The sequence below is a fragment of the Ochotona curzoniae genome, unplaced genomic scaffold, assembly GCF_017591425.1.
Source record: "Ochotona curzoniae isolate NIBS_2020 unplaced genomic scaffold, NIBS_Ocur_1.0 contig_4502, whole genome shotgun sequence".
Classification (NCBI taxonomy): Eukaryota; Metazoa; Chordata; class Mammalia; order Lagomorpha; family Ochotonidae; genus Ochotona; species Ochotona curzoniae.
This window is the reverse complement of record NW_024466308.1, coordinates 173,183-192,458: the sequence shown is the minus strand read 5'-3', so window position 1 is coordinate 192,458 and position 19,276 is coordinate 173,183. Positions and strand designations below refer to the sequence as shown.

Below are 19,276 nucleotides of genomic sequence, written 5' to 3'. Positions count from 1 at the left end.
AAGTGCTCAGGCCCCGGTGTCAGTCAACACCCCGGGTCACAGGTGCAGCATTTCCGTTCCGCGACGGGGCTCGGGAGGCGTCGCGCTCCTGTGGTGTGTGTGGGGTTTGTGGGGTGTGTGGGGTGTGTGGGCTCCTGTGGGCTGTGTGGGGTGTGTGGGCTCCTGCGGGGTGTGTGGGCTCCTGCGGGGTGTGTGGGCTCCTGCAGGGTGTGTGGGGTGTGTGGGCTCCTGTGGGGTGTGTGGGGTGTGTGGGCTCCTGCGGGGTGTGTGGGATGTGTGTGGGGTGTGTGGGCTCCTGTGGGGTGTGTGGGGTGTGTGGGCTCCTGTGGGGTGTGTGGGCTCCTGCGGGGTGTGTGGGCTCCTGCAGGGTGTGTGGGCTCCTGTGGGGTGTGTGGGCTCCTGCGGGGTGTGGGGACTCCTGCGAGGTCTGTGGGCTCCTGCGGGGTGTGTGGGCTCCTGCGGGGTCTGTGGGCTCCTGCGGGGGTGTGTGGGGTGTGTGGGCTCCTGCGGGGTGTGGGGACTCCTGCGAGGTCTGTGGGCTCCTGCGGGGTGTGTGGGCTCCTGCGGGGTGTGTGGGCTCCTGCGGGGTGTGTGGGCTCCTGTGGTGTGTGTGGGGTTTGTGGGGTGTGTGGGGTGTGTGGGCTCCTGTGGGCTGTGTGGGGTGTGTGGGCTCCTGCGGGATCTGGGATTTGGTGCCTGGGAAGGCACCTGCAAAGACAGGCGGAGAGGGCAGGGGTCGCCGCATGTCCCCAGACAGACCCCTCACCGCTGGGGCTTTGGGAGGGGCCCTCCCACTCTCCCATCTTCTCTGGGAGGCAGACGGGCAGTGCGTCTGGACTGGAGTCCATGCTGTACACTGACCACCTGTCGCCAGCCCAGTACCTGAGAGGAAGCCCTGGCATCTTCTGCTGCTGGGTCTGCAGCACTTTGTACCCAGACTTGGAGTCTGCTAGGATACCCCCACCCAGCATCCCTGATCCCAGCCAGACAGCTGCTCAGGGACCCCTGGGCCCCTTCAGGGCCACCGCTTCAGAACCAACCCAGGCCAGCTCCTCAAGGAGGCTTGAGGCTCTGGGGGAGCCACGGTGGTTGTCTCCTGGTGAGCCTCCCGGGAGGCCCATGGCCAACACTGGCCTTGCTGAGCAGCTGTGGCTGGAATAGAAACTCTTGTGTATTCCGGAGAAAGACTTCTGATGCAAAGTGTCATGGGGTAGGACCCTGGACGGGAAAGAGACAAATCAGCCATTCAGCCTGGGGTAACCTCTGCTACAAGGAGCAGGCTGGGGCTTCTAAGGGAAACGGGGCCCAGTACTCCCTGCTTGGCTTCCCAACAAAGGGTTTCCTGAGTAAATTCCTCCAAGTTTTTTTTTTTTTTTATTAAAGTCTTTTTAATTGGAAAAGCAGATATACAGAGAGGAGACACAGAAAGATCTTCCATCAGCTGGTTCACTCCCCAGGTGGCCACAATGGCTGGAGCTGCACTAGCTTGAAGCCAGGTCTTCCACATGGGCCCCGTGGCACTTGACCATCCTCTGTTGCTCTCCCAGTGCATCGGCAGGGAGCTGGACTGGAAGTGGAGCAGCTGGAACTCAAACAGGTGCCCATGTGGAATGTGGCCTTGAAGGCTGAGGTTTAACATGCTGTGCCACAGTTCCCACCCCTCTCCCTGGGCCCAGTGTCCTCAGACTTGGGTGGCAAGTAGAGAAGATACTCCGCGGGTCTGTGGAGGGGAAAGCCAGGAGTACCTGTGAAGTTACTGGGTTATTGACAGGTCTTAGTCATGGAGCCCGCCATATACCTTTCCTTGGGCCACTGTAGCGCCACCCCCTGGCACAAGTTGATAACTGCCTTCTGACCTAACAGGCTCAGAGGTCATGTTACAACTAGCCTGGCCTGCAAATTCGCCCTGAGTGGCTTTCACTGGCAGGAACTCTGGGTTGGAAAACTCATTCCAATTGGATTCATGACCTTTGGGTCCCGAAAGATGAACCAAAAGGTCCCGGCGTTGGACCAGGCACAGTAGCCTAGCAGCTGCCGTCCTCGCCTAGCATCCCCGGGGATCCCATATGGGCTCCAGTTCTAATCCCGGAGCACCACTTCCCATTCGGCTCCCTGCTTGTTGCTGGGGAAGCTGTAAAGGATGGCCCAAGGCCTTGGAACCCTGTACCCACGTGGGAGACCTGTTGGGGAGGCTCCTAGCTTCAGACTGGCACACCTCTGGCCATTGCGGCCACTTGGGGAGTGAATCAACAGACAAAAGATCTTCCTCTCTATCTCCTCCTTTCTCTATGTCTGACAAAACAATAAAAATAAATTTTAAAAAATGGCCCAGCGTGGTAGACTAGTGGCTAAAGTCCTCACCTTGCACATGCCGGGATCCCTTATGGGTGCCAGTTCTAATCCTGGCTGCTCCACTTCCCATCCAGCTCCCTGCCTGTGGCCTGGGAAAGCAGTGGAGGACGGCCAAAAGCCTTGGGACCCTGCACGTGCGTGGGAGACCTGCAGGAAGCTTCTGGCTCCTGGCTTCAGATTGGCTCAACTCAGATCATTGCAGCCATTTAGGGAGTAAACCAGCAGATGAAAAATATTTCTGTCTCTCCTCTCTAAATCTGCCTTTCCAGTAAAAATATATATATTTTTAAGATTTAGTTTATTTTTATTGGAAAGGCGGATATACAGAGAGGAGGAGAGGCAGAGAGGAAGATCTTCCATCCGATGATTCGCTCCCCAGGCGGCCGCCACGGCTGGAGCTGAGCCAATCCGAAGCCAGGAGCCTCTTCCGGGTCTCCCATGCGGGTGCAGGGTCCCAGAGCCTTGGACTGCTCCTCATCCTTGACTGCTTTCCCGGGCCACAGGCAGGGAGCTGGATGGGAAGTGGGGCTGCTGGGAGTAGTACTGGCGCCCATATGGGATCCCGGGCGTGCAAGACGAGGACCTTAACCACTGCGCCACCGCACCGGGCCCAATGGCCAGGCTTTTGGGGCACACTTGGGAACTTGTACTGCAGGTGGCAGAAGTCATGAGCAGGTATGACGGTGGCCAGGGAACCACTTGGGCCTGGACAAGGGAGCGCTTTCAGGGCCTGTGCTCCCGGCAGCACAGGCCTGGACCCCTGGACTGTTTCCCCGCAGCCCTTCCTGCACTCTGCCCTGAACCCTTCTTTTGGAGAGGCTCTTTGGGGAGGTGCTCCCCCGTATCCCTGCCCTCTACTCACACACTCGTTACCCCTTCCCCGCTTGCCCGTGCCTTGGCCGTGCACCCCAGCCCCTCCTGGAGGCCCTCCACAGCTGTCCTGCCTACCCCTGCCCGCTCAGTGCTTGATCCAAGTTGTCCTGTTAGACACCGCTTTCCTGCTCACTTGCTTAGTGCTGGTCTCTGGCAACAGGTCTGTTATCCTCCTGCTTTTCGGCAGAAGCCCTGCCCTTCCTCGTGGGTGTCTTCAGGCTCCAGGCCTTCTCCGGCGCTCTCTCTGGTGGCTCCACACCCATTTTCACAAGACACTTTCCTACCTGGTCGCTCGACAGCTCAAGCCCACGTGGATGGCCGCGGCCTCCCCACAATGGCCTGCTTGCTTGCTTGCTCTTCGTGTGTCAGTGCTCATGACCCCCTTTCCCAGGTGCTGGAGTCTGTCCCTGCCCTCCTGCCTGCCTGCCTGCCCACTGTCTTTCTCTCCTACAGGGCCTGTGTGTGTATGTGTATGTGTGTGTGTGTGTCCATGAGGGCCCACAAGCCTCCTCTTGCCACAACCTCGGTGGCATGGGTGTCCAGCATGGCCTCCCATGCCATCTCTGGGCATGGGCTCATGAGGACCCCTTTCCCTTTGTCAGGGGCTCCTAGAAAACACTCGAGGGCTTAGGCATCCCTGTCGTGTGCATTTGAGGCAGGAATTTGGCCCCACGGCCTCCAGCCAGATGCTGCTGCCCTCTCGTTCACCAGGGAACGCTTCACCCTCCACCAGGGCCATCCCGGACTCAAGACTCTTTCTCCTGCAGGCCAGCCGTGGACCATCGGCCACCGCTGATGTGCCACCTGCCACAAGACACCCAACGGCTGATGTGTGTTCTCCACAGAGTTCCTTCTCACCAGGACAGGTAGAGTAGCAACATGCCTGGATCCCTCCTTTGTACCGGCTGCTCTCACAGCACGCAACGGCATAAGTTGTGCAAGCCAGGGGGACAGGCACCCTCATCAGCCTGGTGAAGGAGCTGCTGAAGAAACCAGCAAGGGGTGGAGTCGGGTGCTGTGGGGTGGTGTGGGGTGTTGTCCCAGTGGGTCAAGCCTCAGCCTGCCAGGCGGATGGTCTGTATGGGTGCTATTTTAAAGCCTGGCTGCTTCCCCTGCGGTCCAGCTCCCTGCTGGTACTCCTGGGAGAGCAGCAGAGGATGGTGCAGGGGCTTGTGCCCCTGTGCTCCTGTGGGAGATCTGGAGGAAGCTCCTGATTCCCAGGCTTGTCCTGGCCCAGCCACTGCTGGCTCTGGTGGTGGTCCCTGGGGAAGTGAGCCCGCAGATGCAAGAAAGATTGCTGCCAATTAAACTGCATAACCACCTGGAAAGTGCACAATCCAGGAGTGAGAGACCTGGGAGGGAAATAGTGGGTTCCCCCCCTCTTGGGTTACGACTTCCACGGGTTGGCACAAAAACTAGGACAGGGGTTGGGGTGGCTAGACAGAGAGGCACTCATTGACACCCGTGAGGGCTTGGTTGTTGAGCTGCTTCGATGGATCTAAGCTTCAATGCCATTTGCCGTGTACGAGAGCCAAGGGGGATGTGGGACAGACTACACTGGTCTGCTACACATACTGGCAAACCAGGGTAGGGGGCAGGCCTGGTGGGGGTTATTGCGGGTCGCTCTCACCAGGCTGCAGCTCCCACGGGTTTATGTGAGGGCCAAGTATGCGCTGTGCAGAACCAGTCTGGACTGCGACACCCATTGGTTCCAGTGGAAAGCAGGGCTGAAAACAGAACCAACCCAGCAATTGCAACCACCAGCTGATCAGGGTGATGGACTGTGCCGGACCCTGTACTTGCTGGTGCATACAAGAATCTGGCCTGGGAACACCCCAGACGAAGTTTCTTTGGCGATCTCCCCAATTGAAATGCCAGACTCAGAACCCTAACCATGAAAGGACAGAAGATGGAACAAGTTAATCAACCACCTCAGCTATAGGTTGGCAACAAAATACCGGGCAAATAGAGACGCTATGATGGACAATGTCAATCAGTGGATTTTTCAACGACCTCATCGTGTTTGGAGGGGCGAGATTGGCAGCGATTCATAACTGGTGAGCTATTGAAACCTCTTGAGCGAATATCTCAGAGCATGCCCCACATGCAGGACTTGGGGTGGGTGGGAAACTGGGTGGGGCTTCTCCCTCAATATCCCCCTTTACCTCAGATACATGAAGGAAACAATATGGAAATAATAGTCTTACCCACTTTCCTGTAACCCTTGACCCTATTTACCCAAACTAACTATGCAAAGATAGTCAAAAAAAGAAAGATTGCTGCCTCTCCCTGTCTTGTTGCTCTGTGCTTCAAAGCAAATAGGACAGAGGTAGGCTGGCAGGTAGGCAGGCAGGAAGAGACAGAAAGCTGCTGGGCTCCTGGGAGGGAGTGTGCTGTGTCCTGTGCTGTGATGTGCTGTGCTGTGGCTCTAGATTGCTTTTTTCCGTGCGAATGCAGACCCCGAGGGCGTGCGTAAGGCCTCTGTCATGGAACTCCTGTGCAACCTCTGAAAAGAGGGTTTTGAGAGAGAATGCCTCTCTGGGCTGGGTCTGCTTCCCTTGATCTGGCAGGAGGAGCGTCCTGCAGTGAGTGCTATTGGCCACGAGAGGGCGCGCAAAGCTGCCCTTTGTATCTCGGGTGGGCTCGGGCCTTCTGAGTGCTAGACAGCCCAGCCCTGAGCCGCCCCAGTGTCAGGTGGGGGTCCCGGGCAGTGCTCCCGGACACGTGTCATTAAAAGACCAGGGGTCCAAGGCCGAACGGCCCGCATATCAAGGCCCAGGAGGGGGTGTGGGACGCTTGGTGCCTAGCATGAGCCCGGGCCTCTGTGGTCAAAGTGTCAGGGTGCCTTCACCAGCAAGATACTCCTTCAGGACACCCAAAGAACTCTGGGAGTTGCAGTCCCACATCAGTGTGCGTGCTCAGGGCTCTGTGGGAGTTGCAGTCCCATGTCAGTCTGCATGCTCAGGGCTCTGTGGGAGTTGCAGTCCCACGTCAGTCTGTGTGCCCATGGGCCCTCTGGGAGTTGCAGTCCAATGTCAGCATGCTCAGGGCATTGTGGGAGCTGGGGTCCTACGTCAGCACTCTCAGGGCTCTGTGGGAGTTGCAGTCCCACGTCAGTCTGCGTGCTCAGGGCTCTGTGGGAGTTGCAATCCCACGTCAGTCTGCGTGCCCATGGGCCCTCTGGGAGTTGCAGTCCCACGTCAGCATGCTCAGGGCATTGTGGGAGCTGGGGTCCTACGTCAGCACGCTCAGGGCACTGTGGGAGTTTGAGTCCCACGTCAGTGCGTGCCCATGGGCCCTCTGGGAGTTGCAGTCCCACGTCAGTGCGTGCCCATGGGCTCTCTGGAAGTTGTAGTCCCACGTCGGGCCACTTAAATACTCTTGCCGCTGGAGTGATGAGGCATTTTGAGAAAAGATGTTCCACTAGGTAGCCTTCGAACGGGCGCTCTGGGACAATAGACACCATCCCCTTGTCTCTCGAGGTGCATTCTGAGACGTCTATATTCCCAGCACCTTCACCACCCCCTCTGCCGAGCACAATGGAGCACAGCTGAGCCCAGCCGAGCTCAACCGAGCAGGCATGCAGTGCTGTGTTCGTGTTGCAGTGCAAGGAGATGGTCAGGCTTTTATTTTTATTGGAAAGGCGGATATACAGAGAGGAGGAGAGACAGAGAGGAAGATCTTCTGTCCGATGATTCACTCCCCAGGCGGCCGCAACGGCTGGAACAGAGCCAATCCGAAGCCAGGAGCCTCTTCCATGTCTCCCATGCGGGTGCAGGGTCCCAAAGCCTTGGACTGCTCCTCATCCTTGACTGCTTTCCTGGGGAACACGCAGGGAGCTGGATGGGAAGCGGGGCTGTCAGGATCAAAACCGGCGTCCATATGCCCGGGTGTGCAAGGCAAGGACCTTAACCACTGCGCCATCGCGCCGGGCCCCAGTAAAAATCTTTTAAAAACATATTTCTGTGTCTCCTCACTGTAACTGTCTTGTGTGTGTGTGTATAAAAGATTTATTCATTTCCACTGGAAAAGCAGATATGGAAAGGGAAGGAGATACGGAAAGATCTTCCCAAGTGGCCATGCTGGCTTGAGCTGAGCTGTTCCAAAGCCAAGAACCTGGAGCCTCTCCTGGGTCTCCCACACGGGTGCAGGGTCCCAAGGCTGTGGGCCGTCCTCCATTGCTTTCCCAGGCCACAGGCAGGGAGCTGGGTGGGAAGTGGGGCAGCCAAGATATAAACCATTGCCGCTATGAGATCCCTATGAGCCTGAGGATTTAGCCATCACACCAGGCCCAAAAACATATTTTACAAGTATTTTAAGTCATAGTTACAGAGAGGCACATTCCAAATGAGATCGCAACTGCTGAATCATTTCCCAGGTGGCTCCAGAGCCCAGAGCCTGCTAGCTTAGGAGCTTGTGTGGACACACCTAAGCCCTTGCGCCACGCTCAGCTCTTTGCCAGGCGTTGAGCAGAGAGCTGGCTGGCCCTGAAGCAGAACAGTCAGGAATCGAGCTGGCGTCCATATGGGAGCCAGCACTTTAGGCAGCTGGTTTGACTGTTACCGTACAATAGCCCCGACAGTGTCAACCAGTAGAAAGTATTCAGTACGTCCTGTATCATCAGTTACACAAATTTATCCTCTTGTACAATTACCAAAAAGCACTTAGTGTTTTTTAAAAAGGATTTATTTTTATTGCAATGTCAGATATACAGAGAGAAAGATCTTGCATCCGATGATTATGGAGCTCATCCCCTGTTCGTTTTTTGTTCTTGTGGTTACTCCCCCGGCCCGTCCATGCTGGCTTCGTCCTCCCGAGTCTCCTGGCTCCAACCTTGGTCACCTTTCTGCGCTTCGCGTGCCTGCTCTGCCCTAACCCCGCCCCCGGGCTGCCTGTCACCAAGACCACGCCCCCGGCGGCGCGCCGCGGCCTGACCACGCCCCCGCGAGGGGTGTGCGGCGGCTTGGCCCCACCCATCACCCAGACCACGCCCCCGGGAGGGTGCGCTGATGTTCGGCCACGCCCCAAGAGGTGGTGTGCGGCATGACCCCGCCCCCGGGCCACGCCCTCCAGGCTTGCTCCGGCTTTGGGCCGCCTGTGACCTAGACTACGCCCCCAGAGGGGTGCACGGCGGCTTGGCTCCGCCCCGCCGGTCACCCAGGCCTCGCCCTCCACGCTGTGTCCGCCGCTTGGCCCCGCCCCCTGCTCGCTTCTCAGGCCACGCCCTCCCAGCCGGCCCTGCACCTCGAGTCGCGCCAGGGCCTCGGGTCCTCGGGATCCGTCTCCGAGTGGAGTTAGTTGTCCTGACCCCGCGACCCCAGGACGACCCCGGACCCGGCACGGGCAAGCGGGACTTCCCGGCCTCCCCCACTCCGCAGCTGTAGCCGGAAGCGGAACTGCGTGTCGACTGGGCAGTGGGAGGGGGATCATGGCGACCCCGGCCGACCTGCCGGATTCCGTGTACTTGGAAATCTTTTCTTACCTCTCGGTCCGGGACCGGATCCGCAGCTCCAGGTGCGGCCCGTGGATGTGGGGCCCGGGCTGTGCGGTGTGGGCGTGAGGTCTGGGGGTCTGGGAGTCCGGGTGTGAGGGTGTGGGGCCCGGGCTGTGGAGGACCAGGAGTGTGGGGTTGTGGGAGTCCGGGCTGTGGGGGACCAGGAGTGTGGGGTTGTGGGAGTCCGGGTGTGAGGGTGTGGGGGCCGGGCTGTGGGGGACCAGGAGTGTGGGGTTGTGGGAGTCCGGGTGTGAGGGTGGGGGGCCCGGGCTGTGCGGTGTGGGCGTGAGGTCTGGGGGTCTGGGAGTCCGGGTGTGAGGGTGTGGGGCCGGGCTGTGGAGGACCAGGAGTGTGGGGTTGTGGGAGACCAGGAGTGTGGGGTTGTGGGGGACCAGGAGTGTGGGGTTGTGGGGGACCAGGAGTGTGGGGTTGTGGGGGACCAGGAGTGTGGGGTTGTGGGAGACCAGGAGTGTGGGGTTGTGGGGGACCAGGAGTGTGGGGTTGTGGGGGACCAGGAGTGTGGGGTTGTGGGAGTCCGGACTGTGGGGGACCAGGAGTGTGGGGTTGTGGGAGTCCGGATTGTGGGGGACCAGGAGTGTGGGGTTGTGGGGGACCAGGAGTGTGGGGTTGTGGGAGTCCGGGCTGTGGAGGACCAGGAGTGCGGGCTGAGGGGATCCAGGAGTCCAGGTGTGTGTGGTGTGGGGTCTAGGGGTGTGGGGGCTCAGGAGTGTGGTGTTGTGGGGATCTGGGGTGTGTGCGGTGGCTGCGGAGGGCCCCTAATGGCGTGTCCCTCCCCAGGGTGTGTCGCCGCTGGAAGAGGCTGGTGGATGACCGGCGGCTGTGGCGACATGTGGACCTGACGCTGTACACGGTAGGCCGGGCTCGGGGTGACGGTCCCTGGAATGGGGATGCAGGGTGGGCACCTGGCAGCGGGGTGTGCGTGGGCCCTAGACTCAGCAGACGCCATCCGGCCGCACCATCCAGTGTTAGTCCTGAGCATTGTCCACGGAAAAATAATGTCCTTATATTTTCCCGGACTTGCTGACAAAAATCCCACCTGCTGGTTCAGTCTCCAAATCTTCCCCTTGGCAGGGACCCTTAGAATTTAAACTTTTTAAGGGTCCGGCATTGTGGCCTAGCAGCTGGAGTCCTTGCCGTGTGTGTGCCGGGATGCCATGTGGGTGCTGGTTTGTGTCCTGGCAGCCCCAGTTCCCATCCAGCTCCCTGCCTGTGGCCTGGGAAAGCAGTGGAGGACGGCCCAAAGCCTTGGGACCCTGCACCTGTGTGGGAGACCCAGGAGAGGCTCCTGGCTTCGGATCGACTCAGCTCTGGCCGTCGCGCTCACTTGGGGAGTGAATTATTGGACAGAAGATTTTCCTCTGTCTCTCCTCTCTGTATATCTGGCTTTGCAATAAAAATAAATAAATATATTTAATTTTTCCAAGATTTATTTATAAAATAATAGGTCAATTAAAAAAAGATTTATTTTTATTGTAATGGCAAATTTAGGGACACACAGAAAGATCTTCCATCTGCTGGGTCATTCCCCAAGTGACAACAGCCAGAACTGAGCCGATCTGAAGCCAGGAGCTTCTTCTGGGCCTCCCTCCCACAGGGGTGCAGGGTCCCAAGGCTTTGGGCCATCCATAACTGTTTCCCCAAGCCACAGGCAGGGAGCTGGGTGGGAAATGGAGCTTCAGGACTCAAACTAATGCTCATTGGGATGCTAGCGCCTGCAGGTAGAGGATTAGCCTGTTGAGCCATCAGCTGCTGCCTTCCATGGTGAGCTTTAGTGGGAATCTGGGACAATGGAGCCAGCTCTGGAATCCAGGCACGCCTAAGGACATACCAGCATCCCAAGCTGCTCTACCAAGCGTCCATCCTTGTGTTATCTTTTTAGAATGTAATGAAAAATGAATGTTTAAGAAAACCCGCAAGTCATGAATAGCTCTTGTAAAAGCATTGCAACATTGTCACAGATACAGCTGGCTCTCTCCATCTCTCCCAGCACCACTGTTGTCCTTGTAGATTTACGTCACACAGGGAGACCGGTTCCTGAGTCAGCCTGTTGGAATCTCGCTCTGCAGCTGGAGTTGAGCCAGGCTGTTTGCCCAGGGCACCTGCTTCATGGCCAGCTAGCGTGTGTGCTCAGCACTGAAGCTCGCTAACAGTGCGAAGGGGCCTTAAAAAGCCCGTGGAAGGGCAGGCCTGCAGCAGAGGCCAGCAGAAGTCTAGCTGCCTGTCTGAGGCCTAGGCTCAATGCCCAGCTTCGGTTCCTGAGTCCAATTTCCTGCTAATGCAGGAACCTTCTTCTGCCTGCTGGTTCCCTCCCCAGATGACGGGCACAGCCAGGAAGCAGGGCTCCATCTGGGCCTTCCACAAGGGTGTCAGGGCCCAGGCTTCCCTAGGCCATCAGCAGGGAGCTGGATTGGAAGTAGAGCAGGCGAGACTCAAACTGGTGCCCACAGGAGGCGTTGGTGTCGTAGATGGTGGCTTAAGCCCACAAGCCACAATGCAGGCCTCAGCATCGGTTTTCCTGAGGTTCAGAATTCAAAGTAGGCCTGGCAGTGGCGATGCTGGCAAGGGTAGCTACACGCCACCTTTGGGTGTCTGGGTTTCTCTCGTGTCTCTGGCTCTGGTTTCCGGCTTCCTACTGCTTCAGACCCCGGATGGAGCAATGACGGTTCAAGTCGTTGGGTCCCTGCCAGCCCTCGTGGGAGATTTGGACGGTTGAGTTCCTGGGCTCCTGACCAGCAGCCTGACCTGGCACTGCGAGAGTAAACAGGCAGATGGGAGCTGTCTTGGTTTGTCTCTGCCTCTCAAATAAAAATAAGCTTTTGTAGAGGCAACAGGTACATTGCCCCACACCTGATCTACCAGGGTCGTAGTTTTTCCCAGGGGATTGTTTAAAATCCCAGCTGTGACAGAGTAGAACTGCTCAGCTGGAGGGGCTGGTGGGGAGAGAATAGAACCCAGGGGTATAGGAGAACCCTTTTGCTGGGGGCGTGTCTGCAGCCAGGTAGGGACCTTGGAGACTGCACCCCTCTTTTACCCAGTCACCCCTGGCTCCCATAGATGCGGCCCAAGGTGCTGTGGCATCTCCTTCGCCGGTACATGGCATCTCGGCTCCATTCACTGCGGATGGGCGGTTACCTGCTGTCCGGCTCCCAGGCCCCCCAGCTCTCCCCGGCCCTGCTGAGGGCCCTGGGCCAGAAGTGCCCCAACCTGACACGCCTGTGCCTGCACGTGGCCAACCTGACCATGGTGCCCATCACCAGCCTGCCCTGCACCCTGCGGACCCTGGAGCTGCACAGCTGCGAGATCTCCATGGCCTGGCTCCTCCGGGAGCAGGATCCCACGGTGCTGCCGCAGCTGGAGTGCATTGTGCTGGACCGCGTGCCCGCCTTCCGCGATGAGCACTTGCAGGGCCTGACGCGCTTCCAGGCCCTGCGCTCCCTGGTGCTGGGCGGCACTTACCGCGTGACCGAGACCGGGCTGGAGAGCAGTCTGCAGGAGCTCAACTACCTGCAGAGGCTCGAAGTCCTGGGCTGCACGCTGTCGGCCGACAGCACCCTCCGATCCGTCAGCCGCCACCTCCGTGGCGTGCGTAAGATCCGACTGACTGTGGGTGGCCTGTCGGCGCCAGGCCTGGCGGCCCTGGAGAGGATGCCGGTCCTGGAGAGCCTGTGCCTACAGGGACCCCTCGTCACCCCAGAAATGCCCTCCCCAGAGGAGATCGTCTCGTCTTGCCTCACCATGCCCAAGCTCCGAGTCCTCGAGGTGCAGGGACTGGGCTGGGAAGGACAGGAGGCAGAGCGCGTGCTGTGTAATGGGCTGCCTCACTGTTCGGTCATTGTCAGGCCCTGCCCCAAAGTGTCCATGGACTGGTGGATGTGACTGTGCCGTCGTCGCTGGGCCCCAGGCCAGCTTGCATGGTGGAGCCTCGGACCCTCCTAAGAGGCCTAGCAGCTGGAGCCATGCAGAACAGACAGCCAGAGTTAGTGTTGCACCAGCCAGCCTCCCAGAGGGCGGGCCCGTTCTCTGCTGGAAATAGACAAGGTGATTGCTACCTCCGGCTGGTGTTAAGAAGCCCGAACTCTTAGTCAGCCTCTGACGTCAAGGAGGCCTGCTGGAAGGGTCATGTTCGGGGTCATCGGCAGAAGGCTGGAGCTGACCGCTGGGCAGAGGGAGGTGCTGGAGATGGAGTGGCTCGGAGAAATGTGTCAGTGTTAGCTATGCTTACGCACCGTGCGCCGTGGGCCAATTATGAACCCACAGTCCTCAAAGATGCGGACACAGGCCAAGGGGGACTGCCATTCAATGATTAAAGAGTTAATCAACAGTCTCAATTGTATTTTTTTATACTTTGTACTCTGCATTTTCTAAATTTCACACAGAATTGTTTTGGTATTAAAGGAAAAATAATTTTTAAGGCATTCACTGTATTCATTCAACAAATGTTCCTTTAGTGGCTACTATTTTGCAGACCCTGGCACAACAATAATGGCTAAAACAGATAAAAGCATGGGGTTGGTATGGTGGTACAGCACGCTAATCCCCCACCTGCAGTGCCAGCATCCCATACAGGTGCCTGTTTGAGCCCTGGATGCTCCACTTCCCTTTTAGCGCCCTGCTTGGGGCCTGGAAGAGCAGCAGAGAATGGCCTAAAGCCTTGGGGCCCTGCACCCATGCAGGAGACCTAGAAGTTCCTGGCTCCCAGCTTCAGATCAGCCCAGCTCCGGCTGTTACTACCGCTTAGGGAGTGAACCAGTGGATGAAATATCTCATTCTCTTGTAAGGAAAATAAATCTTGGGCCCGGCGTCATGGCTTAGTGGCTAAAGTCCTTGCCTTGAATGTGCCAGGATCCCATATGGGCGCCGGTTCTAATCCTGGCGGTTCTACTTCCCATCCATCTCGCTGCTTGTGGCCTGGGAAAGCAGTGGAGGACAGCCCAAAGCCTTGGGACCCTGCACCTGCGTAGGAGATTGGCTCAGCTCCGGCCATTGTGGCCGCTTGGGGAATCAATGGACACAAGATCTTCCTCTCTGTCTCTCCTTTTCTAGTGGGGCCAGGACGGGCAGGTCCCCCTCCCAGGTGCCTCTCTGTGACCACGTTGGGAGTCACACAGCCAGAGGCTGCTCTCTTTGTTTCTTGCCTTTTCCGTTGAAACCACTGGAGAGCCACAGGTGCAGGACCATGAGCGTTCTACTTGTGATCTGAGCTGTTTTGAAGTCAGCTTTGTGGTTTGCCCCACTTTGCACTCCCCCTGGCCTGCAAGCCAGGTGCCTCCTCTCCCATGGGGAGGGCCACCCAGACAGAAGCTGAGCTGGGTGCACTTTGCGGTTGGGAGAATGTGTGGTGGTCCGCTATGGTTGTGTCCAGGCAAGCTGAGGCAACAGGACTTTTTTTAATTTTCACTCATTGGAAAGGCAAGTCTACAGAAAGGAGACACAGAGAGAAAGATTCTCCATCTGCTGGTTCACTCTCCAAGTGGCCACAACAGCTGGAACTGAGAGATGACCCAAAGCTAGGAGCTGGAAGCCTCTTCCGCGTCTCCCACGCAGGTGCAGGGTCCCAAGGCCGTGGGCCGTCCTCCACTGCTTTCCCAGGCCACAGGCAGGGAGCTGGATGGGAAGTGGGGCTGCTGGGATTAGAACCAGCACCCTTATGGGATCCCAGTGTGTGCAAGGTGTGCTAGGCCACTGTGCCGGGCCTTCAGACAGCATTTGTACCTCTGATGAACAGCACATGGCAGCAGGCAGCAGAGCTGAGGGCACCCCAGAGAGCCTTCAGGCATTGCAGCCCCTGCGTCTGTGGCAGATGAGCTCGGGCATGGTCCAGGCGGCCGATCACAGAAGCACCTGACCTTCCTGGACACTGCCTGCAGGCCCCTCTCTCTGGGGTGTGTTTGCACCCTCGAGGAGCAAGGGAAAAGGCGCGAATGGAGCAGTCTACTCACCTTGCCCTTCCATCCCAGGAGTCAGTGGGTGAGGCTGCACAGGATAAAGCAAAGCACCGTCCTCCCTCTTGTCTCACACTACCCCCAAAGCTGTGATGATTGCTTCCTGCCAGGGAGCCTGCAAGCGATGCCGCAGCTGCAGGCGCCAGCAGGGGGCGCTGTTCGCTTCAATCCAGGCATCCTCTCCCTTGGTGAGATGCTGAAGAATCCTATTGAGGGTTCAGCACCCCCAAGATTAATACCGCCTACCCCAACCGCAAAAACCGTGGAGTTTTTCCCTATAATTCAGAATAACAGACTAATTAGCCCGGGTTCCCACAATTCCCCTTCTCGGGTTTCATCCATTTTCTTTTTTATAGATTTATTTTTATTTTTTTATTGGAAAGGCGGATATACAGAGAGGAGAGACAGAGAGGAAGATCTTCCGTCCGATGATTCACTCCCCAAGTGAGGTCAACGGCTGATGCTATGCCGATCCGAAGCCAGGAGCCTCTTCCGGGTCTCCCACGTGGGCGCAGGGTCCCAAAGCTTTGGGCTGTCCCCGACTGCTTTCCCGGGCCACAGGCAGGGAGCTGGAAGGGAAGCGGGGCTGCAGGGATAGAACCGGCGCCCATATGGGATCCCGGGCATGCAAGGCGAGGACCTTAACCACTGTGCCACCGCGCCGGGCCCTTTCATCCATTTTCTTAAGTGACTCACCAAACTCAGGGGCTCACATTTGCTGGTTAATTATAATGCATGTATCTCAAGGCTTCCCCGCAATGCCAGCGTTCCGTATGAGTGCTGGCTTGTGTCTGTTCAGCTTCCTGCTAACATGTCTGGATGGTAGCAGTGGGGGCACGAACCAGTGCCTGTGTAGGATTCCAGTATGTGCTAGGTAAGGATTAAACACCATACCAGTGGTCTGGCGCAGTAGCCTAACAGGTAAGGTCCTTGCCTTGCACACGCTGATATCTCCCATGGGTGCCGCCGGTTCTAATCCTGGCTGTCCCACTTCCCATCCAGCTCCCTGCTGTGGCCTGGGAAAGCAGTGGAGGTCGGCCCACGGCCTTGGAACCCTGCACCCGGTGGGAGACCTGGAAGAGGCTCCTGGCTTCGAATCAGTGGAGCACCAGCTGTTGTGGCCACTTGGTGAATGAAATCATCAGACGGAAGATCTTCCTCTCTGTGTCTCCTCCTCTCTATACATCTGCCTTTCCAATTAAAAAAAAAAAAAAAGATTTATTTATTTTATTGGAAAGACAGATCTACAGAGGGGAGTAACAAAGATCTCCCATCTGTTGCTTCATTCCCAAAATGGCCGCAACAGCTGGAGCTAAGCCAAGCCAAGCTGACCTGAAGCCAGGAGCTTCTGGAAACTTGTGCTGTCCTCCACTGCTGGAGAAGTGGAACAGCCGGGACACAAAGCGGCATCTAGATCTTTCTGACTCTCTATGTGAATCTACCTTTCCAATAAAAGGATTTATTATAATAAATAAAAAGAAATGCTGTTGGAAGTAAACAGTGCAGGTACATGTGGCCATAACCAAGTTTTCTGGTATACCTGGCATTGCTATGGAAATATCTGAAATTCTGTGAGGTCAGTAATGCTGCTTTATAACTTATGTCAGGAATATGAGTTTGATGAGAATGCCAGTTTGAGCTGTTGCTTTGTCCAAGCATGCGATGACTGCTGTACTAAACTGTCAAGTGGATCTGCAGGCCAAGGCCTTCCGGCACTCCTCCCATGTATTGTGTCACTGTATTGTCAGCTTACGGTCAGGAAATCCAGTTTATGCTTAGCAGCTATTACCTGTTCCTGACTCGCCCCTGCTTGCAGTTAACTTACATAGAGGTACAAGAGCTTTTAACAACACTCAAACTCACAATATGTGAGCTGCCACAAGTGGAAACTAAGAAAGTGACAAAGGGACCACAGGATCTACATTAGGATCAAATCTATCCGACAGCCCAATTTTGGCAGGATTGCAACCTGAAGTTGTAACAAATGGACTAGAGTGGTGTGGCTACAGAGGAGACACACCGGTCCAGGAACGACTGACACGAGAGGAGAGACACACGGGTTCAGGAATGACTCACACGATCCCAAAGGTTCAAAACAGACCTACAGAACCACCTAGAAAGCCGTATTTGTGTCAGACAAGGTTCAGGACACAATTCCTTTATTGCAAACATTCAGTTATTCTTATGTGAGTCGTATTTACTAAATGAACATTAATAACAAATAATGACTTTCCAACATTTATTGTCTTTATAACAGTTTTCTCCAGGGAGCACAAGTAAACATCATAGTATTTAAGAAAATTACAACTTTCCCACCTGTATCAGTAGTATCTGTCACCATGACAAGACCTAAGCAGAAAAGGCGTGTGTATTTCCTGCAGTGCATCCCCTCAGGATGAGGCTCGCTGCTTCTCCCACATGCCTTCCGTCACGGGCATCTGGGCTGTGTGCCTTCCTCCCGCTCCTCACACTACATTCTTACCAGACACGAGAAGCTCCTCCAGGGCGCTCAGCCTTCCTTCCATTCCAGAGTTTTTCCTTCTGTGTGAGTTATTAAATGTTCCGTCAGTAGGTAAAATCTACTGTATGTCTTCCCGCACTCCTGACATTTGTAGGGTTTCTCCCTCGTGTGAATTCTTTCATGGTGATAAAGGTTTGAGGACGTGGTGAAGGCCTTCCCACATTCTTTGCAGCCATAGGGCTTCTCCCCGGTGTGAGTCCTGACGTGCTGAGACAGGCTTGAAGAAACCGTGAAGGCTTTCCCGCAGTCTTTGCACTTATAGGGTTTTATTCCACTGTGAACACGGACGTGCTTGGTAAGGCACAAGGAGCTCCGGAAGGATTTCCCGCACAGGCTGCACTGAAAGGGCTTCTCCCCCGTGTGAGTTTTCAGATGCTCCGTTAGCAGATAACTCCTTTTGTACGACTTCCCGCACTCCTTGCACCCGTAGGGCTTCTCCCCCGTGTGGGTCCTTCTGTGCACGATGAGGCTGGACGACGTGGTGAAGGCCTTCCCGCAGTCCGTGCACTCGTACGGCCTCTCCCCGGTGTGAGTCCTCACGTGCTCAGTCAGGCTCGAAGAGACCGCGAAGGCTTTCTCACAGTACTGACATTTGTAGGGCTTGATGCCGGTGTGAATGCGGATGTGTTTATTACGGCACGCAGAGCTTCGGAAGAATTTTCCGCACAGCTTACACTGAAAGGGTTTTTCTACCGTGTGAGTTTTCAAATGTTCAGTTAGCAGGTAACATCTTTTGTAGGCCTTCCCACACTCCTTGCACTCATAGGGCTTTTCTCCCGTGTGAATTCGAGCGTGCTTCCGCAGGTATGAGGAAGCGTGGAAGGCTTTCCCACACTCCTTACACTCGTAGGGTCTCTCTCCAGTGTGAGTCCTCACGTGCAGGGTGAGGCACGAGGAGGAAGTGAAGGCTTTCCCACACTCCCGGCACGTGTAGGGCTTCTGTCCAGTGTGTGTCAGCGTGTGTGTCGTGAGTCCTGAGCGCTTGGTGAAGGCTTTGCCACAGTCCTTACATTTATAGGGTTTCTCTCCAGTGTGAATCCTGAAATGTTCAGTTAGACTTGATGACGTGGTGAAGGCTTTGCCACATTCTTTGCATTCGTAGGGTTTCTCCCCCGTGTGCGTCCGAACGTGATTACTAAGGCACGAAGAATTTCTGAAGACCTTCCCGCACGTCTCACACTCGTAGCGCTTTTGGATGGCAGGCCTCTGACCCACCGTGGCATCGCGGGCGGGGTGGGTAGAAGATCCCACGCGCTGATCCCATTCGCAGAAGCCATCTTCCGCATGGGGACGGCATGGCTCATTTAGGCAGGCGTTTGCGTAGTCGCTGCATTTAAAAGGTGCGCCTAGCATGCGGGTTCCCTGATAAACAACACTTAGACCCTGGCCGAGGGCTCTTTCACACGGATCCAACACAAGCAGTTTCCGTGCACTGCAGCTTTTCTTGTGCAGAGTTGGGAAGTTTTTCTCAAACTCCTGACAGTCACAGCTGTTTTGTGTATTTTGGGTTCTCATATATGTCTTAAAATATGAGTGTTCACTGAATATACCTCCTCGTTGCTTCCAGTCGTGGAGTGGCTGCCTCCTGCTGTGGCTTCTTGCCTGTTGAAGGCATGGATGACGCTTAGAGGATTTTTCAGATGAACAAATACCACCCAGCTCATGAGAGGAACAGCACCCCTGTATGACACCGGCCATATGAAGAGGCTCCAGGCTCCTGGCTTATCAGCTCAGCTCCACCTGTAGACCCCTTCAAGCGGAGCAGGGGACTGCTACTTCAGGATGGTATGCAACCTGTTCTAATCTTAAATCGATTCCTGCATATTTCCATAGAATGTTTTAAGAATTTCAGTACCCAGTTAATAAATGTGGACCTTAAAAGTTTAAAATAAAAGTGGAATTACAAGCTACTGCAGGTTTCCCACAACCTGGAGTGCTCTTGTATAACATATACTTAAAAGAACTGAAACGCCAAATTTGGAACTAGAATTGGGACAGACTAAATCCATCATATTCAGAGTATCTCTTCTCATTGGGAAGAACAATACTTCTCTCCAAAATCTTGTTTGTGCT

The 19,276-nt window shown here is 56.0% G+C and overlaps 2 protein-coding genes across 6 annotated transcripts in view; one reads left to right on the top strand and one right to left on the bottom strand.

The window, feature by feature from the left end:
* Positions 1-46: 46 nt before the first annotated feature.
* On the top strand, positions 47-19,092 carry FBXL12 (F-box and leucine rich repeat protein 12). 4 transcript variants are annotated; one of them, XM_040986247.1, is made up of 3 exons: positions 47-93; positions 9,518-9,590; positions 11,795-12,660. In XM_040986247.1, exon 3 carries the CDS (start codon positions 11,795-11,797, stop codon positions 12,614-12,616), a length of 822 nt encoding a protein of 273 aa, XP_040842181.1. In that variant the 5' UTR covers positions 47-93; positions 9,518-9,590; the 3' UTR covers positions 12,617-12,660. The 4 variants fall into 4 exon arrangements, 3 of the variants coding, with proteins under 3 accessions (XP_040842181.1, XP_040842179.1, XP_040842180.1); XM_040986245.1 differs by lacking the exon at positions 47-93 and adding an exon at positions 8,478-8,739; XR_005884550.1 differs by lacking the exons at positions 47-93; positions 11,795-12,660 and adding exons at positions 8,647-8,739; positions 18,771-19,092.
* Positions 16,216-19,276, bottom strand: part of LOC121160445 (zinc finger protein 883-like) — a 42,552-nt gene continuing 39,491 nt past the window's right edge. Inside the window, exons 6-7 of one of the 2 annotated variants that reach the window (XM_040986238.1) lie at positions 18,550-18,565; positions 16,217-18,338 (exon numbers count right to left, since the gene is read on the bottom strand). In XM_040986238.1, coding sequence (XP_040842172.1) covers positions 17,192-18,338; positions 18,550-18,565 — 1,163 coding nt within the window. In that variant the 3' untranslated portion in view covers positions 16,217-17,191. Of the gene's footprint in view, positions 18,806-19,276 lie in introns of both variants that reach the window. The other variant, XM_040986240.1, reaches the window with a different exon arrangement.

Bases quoted from the DNA above. Each gene is read 5' to 3' on its own strand.
- FBXL12 (XM_040986245.1), top strand. From the start codon at position 8,654: ATGGCGACCCCGGCCGACCTGCCGGATTCCGTGTACTTGGAAATCTTT. The intron at 8,740-9,517 runs GTGCGGCCCGTG...GTCCCTCCCCAG, and splicing joins GACCGGATCCGCAGCTCCAG to GGTGTGTCGCCGCTGGAAGA. The intron at 9,591-11,794 runs GTAGGCCGGGCT...TGGCTCCCATAG, and splicing joins TGGACCTGACGCTGTACACG to ATGCGGCCCAAGGTGCTGTG.